Genomic DNA, 7,846 nt, shown 5'->3' on the forward strand with positions numbered 1-7,846 from the left:
CCTAACCCTAACCCTAACCCTAACCCTAACCCTAACCCTAAGCCCTAACCCTAACCCTAACCCTAACCCTAACCCTAATCCACCTAATTCACCTAATTTCATCCCCTCTCCTAAACTTCCATCCCCCCCCCTTCACCTCTCCTACCGTCTTCTATACCTAAAACCCTTACTTCTCACTACTACTAACTATTACCTATATTACTGCTAAAACCCTCACCCTTCTAATCATGCTAAAACCCTCACCCCTCTTATCATGCTAAAACCCTCACCCTTCTAATCATGCTAAAACCATCACCCTTCTCACTATTAAATCCCTTCCCCTCTCACTACTAAACCCCTCACCCTCTCGCTACTAAACCCCTCACCCTCTCGCTGCTATAACCCTTGCCCTCTCGTTAATAAAACCCTTACCCTCTCGCTAATAAAACCCTCACCCCTTTACTATAACTATATCCTGTACCCATATCCCTTCACTATTCCTTCCCTCTTTTACCTACTTCACTACTACCTTTATATCCTTTTCCTCTTATTATTCCTATCCCATTTTACTTCTGTCCTTATGTCTAATAATATCCCTTCCTCTATAAATCCTTATAACTTTCATTCTTCCTATAATCCTTACTACCATCCTCTTACATTATAATTAATACCCTCCTTCCTATACTAATCCCCTTTCCTACTATTTTACTATTATATCCCGTACCTCCTACTTATTTTCTCTATCCGACTTATCTATCTAACCTCCTTACCTACTATCCTTCTAATTTCACTACTCCACTATCTGAAACTCTACCGACCTATTTATCCTACTCTGAACCTTCTTCCCCATTTGAAATTCTTATATATCGTCCTATCCCTATTACCCTTGTATATATATCTCCATCCATATACCTTCGAATTTAATCCTCCTCTTAATATATATCCCTTTCTCTCCTATCTCTGTTCACTTATATTTCTTCCCCTACTGCCCTTTTAAAATCTATGTTCTATTATCCTACTCTACCCTACGCCGATGTATTACTACATCTTAATATATCCCTACCCTCTTACCCCGCTATAATCCTAACCCCTTATACTACCATATCCCTACCCCCTCTCTCTTGCTCTCTATTAAAACCCTTACCCCTCGATTTAACTAATAACCTCCCCCTGTTCGCTACTACTATTCTACCTCTTATCCTATTTATATTAATCGAATATCTATTTACTTCCTACCTTATTATAATCCTCCGTTTATATATATATATATATATATATCCTTATTCTTAATACTAATAATATACCCCGGAAACATGGAACCCTACCCCCTTACGCCGCTATAACCCTGACCCCTTCAATTTATCAATACCCTCTCACCTAAACTCCATATTATCGAAAACTCTAATATCGGTAACCCTAACCACGACATGTAAATTCTATCCCTTTGGTCTCCTCCGGAAATCTCGTACTGAAATATATATCTCCAATACTAACCGATCTACCTATATATATACCTGCCATATCTTTGCAATCCCACTAAAACCCATACTCTCGATACATCCGACGCAACCAAACATACTCATGCGCTAACCGGGAATGCCTGGTGTCCACGGACTGCGCTAAATACTCTCGTACGGCGTCTAAATCCGTCACGCGGATATTGGCACTCTTCATCCGCTGGCGCCACCATTCGTACCCTCCCTGTCGCCCATCCGCCCATTGCCAATGGATTAACATCGCCATCATCGGATACAAAAACTGCCGGTATTCACATTGCTGCCCGGCCTCCCAACCGGGACAAATCGACTGCGGCATACCACACGAATAACAACAATAAAATCCTCCGGCTATATACTGTATCGAATCCCGAATCGCCCGCACCCATCGTCGACACTCTGCACTCTCGCCCGCGGGGCAACTCCACAAATCATGCTGGACATCATCCTGCTGCGCCTGCACGCATAACCAACATCGGTGGTTCCACTGCCGTGCCTCCTGCGCCAAAAACTCCTCGTCCGATAACTGCTGCGCTTGCAACGTCCGCACTCGCTCCGAAATCGCCGTCTGCACCATCTCCTGCTGATGGTACCGATGCTGCGCCTCAATGGGGACCCCGGCGTCCGACGCGCTGCTCGGGATGCTCGTATGGGGATCATCCATCTCGGTATCACTGTCCCTATCATCGGTCTCGGCCGCCTCCCAATCGGGGTCACATTGGTCACACCGTTGCTCGACGAACCCGAACTGCCCGTCGTGGTCGCCGCACTGCTCGCGGGTATCTCCATCGATCTCCCCATCTAAATAACCATCCAACACCGCTCGACGACACTGATGATCACTGGCCATGTACTGCCGGACTAACTCGAACCCGCCTTGCTCGCGGGGCGTGTTCTGGTCAAACCATGCCGGGACCTCGTCAAACCCTTCCGGCTGGATGATAATGGCTTCACTGGGGAATTGATCTCGTCCGGCACGGCCACTTTCTTGTGCGTAATCCAACAACGACCGGGGAAACCCGATGTGAATGATGCATCGAATATCGGGAATATCCACGCCCATCCCTAATGCACTGGTGGCTGCAATCACCCCATTCGCCGTACTTCGGAACTGTTCCAATATCCCTAACTTACTGTCCTGGTCGCTGTAATATGCCGCACATCCTAATATCTGGGCCGCCTGCGTCACAATATTCCGGGTGCTGCCGTACACAATCACTCGTCCGGGCCGCGCGCGCCGTACACGGTCACGAATGAACTGTTGGATACTGGGCTGCTCGATCCATTGCGTCTGGGATCGAAATGCCGATGCAATCACGGGCCGGTACACCCGGTATGCCACATTGTGACGGCTGGTTCGCTCGCGGTGGATACTGATGTCCTCCCGCTCCACTTGCATTCGCTTGAACAACCGGGTCTCCTCGCATGGGGGCAATGTTGCGGTCAAAAACACCATCTGCACGCCACACTGATGCAATCGACCTAATTGCTGTAACCGTGGGCGAAACGTCGTGGACTCGCTCAACATCATATGGCATTCATCGATAACAATCCGGTCCAACCGCATCAACTCGCGCTGGCGGTTCAAAAACGACTGGAACCCGTCCGTGAACACGGACTCGGGCGTGACGAACACAATGGCCGCATGATCGGGATGTTGATGGCTGGCCCACTCGACACATGGAATGCCGGCGGCCTGGCATCGCTGTTGCAAATCCGCCCGTAATGCCGTCAATGGCACTACTACAACGGTCAATCCGCCGCGCTGGGCCACCCACGCGGGCAACATAAACAACATACTTTTCCCACCGCCCGTGGGCATTACCACGACCACCCGGGAATGGCCCGCTTGAATCGACCGGATGGCGGCCCCCTGCACCCCGCGGAACTGTATCGTGGGCTGTCCGGTCATCCGCTGCAACGCCTCGGTCATATTGGTCTGCTCCACCAAATGCTGACGCTCGTCCCGCATTATAACCCCCTCGTCCTTCCACCGGGGCTGTGGCCGCTTACCCAATACGTGGCTCGGGATATCCTTGATGTTAAACCCTAAAAAATCATGCCAATGCACGCTGCTCGTCCGAAACCCGGCCTGCCGACCCGCTGTGGTCCCCTGCTGCTGGCTCATCATGCGTCCATACACCATCTCCGCTACGTGGGTCGTGTGCGCGGCTTGTAAATCGGCAATATGTCGGATCCATTGCTCGTCGTCCATGGCATCCTCGTTCTCCTCGTCGTCGGCTATAACCTCGGTTCCATCCTCGCGGACGTTGTGTGGGAACGGTTTGGCATTGCTGAAATACCGCCGGCTAATGGCAATGGCAATGTCCCGGTATGCGGCCAACGTCAATCCATGGTGTAACCGTATCTTACTTTCCCGGACCATCACATCCGTTACCCGCGCCGGCGTCCACTCCCGTCCGCTACCGCCATCCACCCCCCACATCTTGGTGGCATGTGTGTCGGGAACGGCGTCTAAATGGCATGCCTCTTCATGGTATGCCTGCAACATCTCGACAAATGGCAACACTAACCATAAATACCACACCACCAACTCGCCCACTTCGCGGGGCACGTACCGATGAATCACCTTGGCATCCCCGCTGGCGTAAAACCCCTTGTGGTACCGGGTGACAAATGCCACCAATCCATCTTCAATAAACACATTGCGGTGTCCACCGGCGGCACTGTTGCGGTGACGGATACTCAATAACTCGGGGCCACGCGGGGGCTGCCCACCGGTGATATGCGAAACAATGGCTAACTTCTCCTTGAACTCATTGACGAACCCGAAAAACCGTTGAATCGCATCAATACTGAACCGATTGGTCCTGGCTTCCATAAACCACTGCTGCAATGGATGCTCCTCCCGTACCCGGTCCACCATCCACCGGGATCCATCGACGGGCCACGGCGTACGCTCGTCCTGCAAAAAACTCCACCCGGCCTTGGGTTGGTTGAAATCGTCGGCGATACGATCCCATGGGATGACGGGAATCTGGTCGGGTGGGCACCGCAAAATCTGGTTGACCATCAATTGTCGTGCGCTGGCCGTCAACCCATGAATGAACCCGCGGAATGCCCCCATGGTGAACCGCATCGTTTTGTACGACAATTCGTCCCCGTTGCCCCAACCGATATGCCCGACGGACGGGGTATTGTAATGGACCTTTAACCCATATCGGCGTAAATCCATCATCCATTCCATCGGACCGGCGGTACCGTGCACCATAAACCCGGTGACCATGATACGAATCCATTCGCGCCATGTCTTGGTGCCTTCTCGTGCCTGCTGGGTGAATGCAACGGGTGGTGGGGAACTGTTGGGCAAACTATCCAATGCGGGCGAACTGGATACTTCGGGCGTTGTGGCTTGGGTCTGCGGCGGACTGCGGCTATCCCGTTGATGTGAAAATATATAATCGACTGGACTGGGGTCATCCCACTCCCCCACTAACTTGTTCTCCCCAACCTGTAATAACTCACGCGCATCCGGGTCTAACAAAAACGACTGATGCACAACGACGAACCGGGACACCTTGATTACGCTGGACAAAATCTGGGGGTAACTGTGGGGATCCTTCCATGGTCGACCCGTGTCATGGTCACTCACACCTAACACGGCCAATGCACACACCAACGCTAACTCGTACTCGGTCGATCGAATGCGCTGGTTTAACAATTCAATCATAAATTCCATACAATCGGCTTCCACGGGTTGTAATACGTCCGGGTTCGGGTCGGTACCGTCGGTGGGGATCGGCTCGGCCCGGTCCTTATAACACTCGGCGGAATGCCATAATGCGTCCCACGCCTTGCGTTGCCGTTTACTGAACCGGTACACCGGACTGTTCCAATCATGCTGAACTTGGGTGCGGGCGAAAAACATCAAAATGCGGCGCCATGGGTCGACATGGCGCTCCAACTCATCGTCCGTATTCATATATACCTGCAATGGCTTCGATGGGATCTTCTCTATGTCGGTACGGGCGGCTTCGATCCGTAACAAATGTCCTGTCCGTTTGGTGATACTCTGGCTTTTGCTGGCAACACGTAATATGGTATCCCAAATCACCCGTGTGGTACCCTCGTCACCCTCCGCATCTTCCGTCGGGCTTTCAATGCATATCCGTAATTCCTTGGGGTTACGCCCGCGTAAATATACCGCCCATCCCGTTCGGTCCAACCATGGATTGGCTTCGTCGATGGCGCCGGGCTGGATCTCGCTTTCTAACTGCATTTTCCGTGTAAACACCTCGCGTAACCGCTCCACGGCTTCGGCGACTTGCGTGGCCTGGGGTGGCGGTGCTTCGGGCTCGTACTGGGGACCGGGATGGCGTATGTGGATATAATGCGACCCTAACCCACGGGGGAAAAACCGCTGGCACACGACTCGCTTGGCTCGCTCCTCTTGGTTCTGCTTGCCTGCGGCGACCTCGGATGGTCGTGGCTTGCCCCCATGGCCGTACGCGGAAAACCGATGCTCCCTCGACCAATGCACTCGTAAACTGTCGCGACTGCGGTAAATCTGCTGGCAAAATTGGCACTGTAACCCATCTTGGTAAATGGGCAATACCGGAATGGGACGGTTTACGCTCGTGGGGAACCAACTGGTCTCTTCCTTGACGCTATCCCATTCATCGGTATGTCGGATAATATCCACTACCTGTTCTGCAACACCTTTGCGGACGCGGTGCTTGCCCTTGGGGTTGGTCAAATGACGGACTATCTCCTTGGGCTTCACTCCATGCTCGCACTGGCGACAAATGGCAACTCCCCACTGCTTATTGCAAATAAAATACCGGTCGGCAATGGTGGGTTCTGCCGGTTCACTCATACTAACCGTGGATATATATCTCACAATGCGGATTGTCCAATGAATGTATGCTGGTGAAACCCTAACGCTGGGAACTGCTCGGATGTTGATAAAATTGAAACTGGGAACTGATCGGAACCCCTGAAATCCTCGACTGGGTTTTCAAACGAATCGAACCAATAATGCGTGTGTGATGAATCGCGCGGTGATGGGTGTTGGGGTTTCATGATATTGGTGATGGCGCGGCCGACCGTACCCCATCAAAATAATTCCCCAACTTTGAATCCCTGTAACAACCTCTCTAAAACGTTGCTTTGCCTGGTAACTCGGGATAATAAACAATTGACTATTCAATTGGAATTGGTAAAAATTTGAACGGAAAAAAACCACGGGAACGTAACTGTAATGGCACCCTGAAACTAACTGTAATCTGCCCCCTCGGGAAACCCTAACCCTATATAAAAAAATGCTGACTAAACTGTAACGAGCCTCATTACAGTTCACCCCATGGGATAGCCATCTAAATACTCGTCAAGTATGACGCGTCGGCAGCAGTCTCGAGATATATATCGGTCAAGCCTTGCTTGCTCAGCCTGTGCTTTCACGGGGTCTTCATGAATCGGGTCCCATTTCGGCCGTGAAAACCTAGCGGGTTGTATAATAATGGCCTCACTACGATGCCCGTCTCGGCCAGCACGGCCGCTCTCTTGCGCGTAATCCAATAAGCTGCGTGGCAAGCTAATGTGAATTATACTGCGAATGTTGGGTATATCAACACCCATGCCTAGCGCGCTAGTAGCTGCCACTACCCCCGTGGTATTGGCCTGAAAACGGGCTAGTACGCCAATGCGATCGATCGTACGGCTATGATATGCCTCACATTCGACTAACTCGGCTAGTTTCTCGACAGTCTTGGTGGTGGGCCCGTAAATGACCACCCGGCCGGTCTGAGCACGCGCGCGCGTAATACGATCTCTAATAAATCGTACGATCTCGGGGTTCTCTAGCCAATCGTAGCTATTGGCGTATCGGCTTGGGTTCGGCACCGTGGGCTGCCATAGCCGGTAAGCGATATTCATGCGATGGGTGCGAGCTCGAAATAAATGGACCTTCTCTCGCGACGTACGTAGCCGTTGAAATAGCTGGTTTTCGGCCGTCGGTGGCAGCGTGGCAGTCAAATATATCATCTGAGCCTGAGCCACGAGCAATCGACCTAATTGAGCCATGGCGGGCCTGAAATGGGTCTGATCATTTAATACCACGTGGCATTCATCGATCACAATGCGATCTAGCCGATGACATAGCCGCTGCCGGTTCAAAAATGTCATGAAATCCTCCGTAATAGCTGATTCCGGCGTCACGAGTACAATCGATGCCTGGTCTGCCGGCCGACGGCTCTCCCACTCCACGCATGAAATACCGAGCCGCTGGCATCGATATACCATGTCTCCCCGTAATGCAATTAATGGCACGACCACCACCGTCACCCCACGGGGGCTGATCCACGCGGGTAGCATGAAAAGTAAGCTTTTTCCACCCCCGGTGGGCATCACGG

The 7,846-nt window shown here is 51.8% G+C and overlaps 1 protein-coding gene across 1 annotated transcript; it reads right to left on the minus strand.

Moving 5' to 3' along the window:
* Positions 1–1,515: 1,515 nt before the first annotated feature.
* N7446_010477 (uncharacterized protein) lies at positions 1,516–2,325 on the minus strand (the record flags this gene model as incomplete). The annotated part of the gene is made up of 1 exon (XM_058519220.1): positions 1,516–2,325. One exon carries the CDS (start codon positions 2,323–2,325, stop codon positions 1,516–1,518), a length of 810 nt encoding a protein of 269 aa, XP_058368058.1.
* Between the last annotated feature and the right edge of the window lie 5,521 nt (positions 2,326–7,846).

The sequence above is a fragment of the Penicillium canescens genome (genome assembly GCF_028828765.1).
Source record: "Penicillium canescens strain IBT 15451 chromosome Unknown utg000007l_segment0_segment0, whole genome shotgun sequence".
Classification (NCBI taxonomy): Eukaryota; Fungi; Ascomycota; class Eurotiomycetes; order Eurotiales; family Aspergillaceae; genus Penicillium; species Penicillium canescens.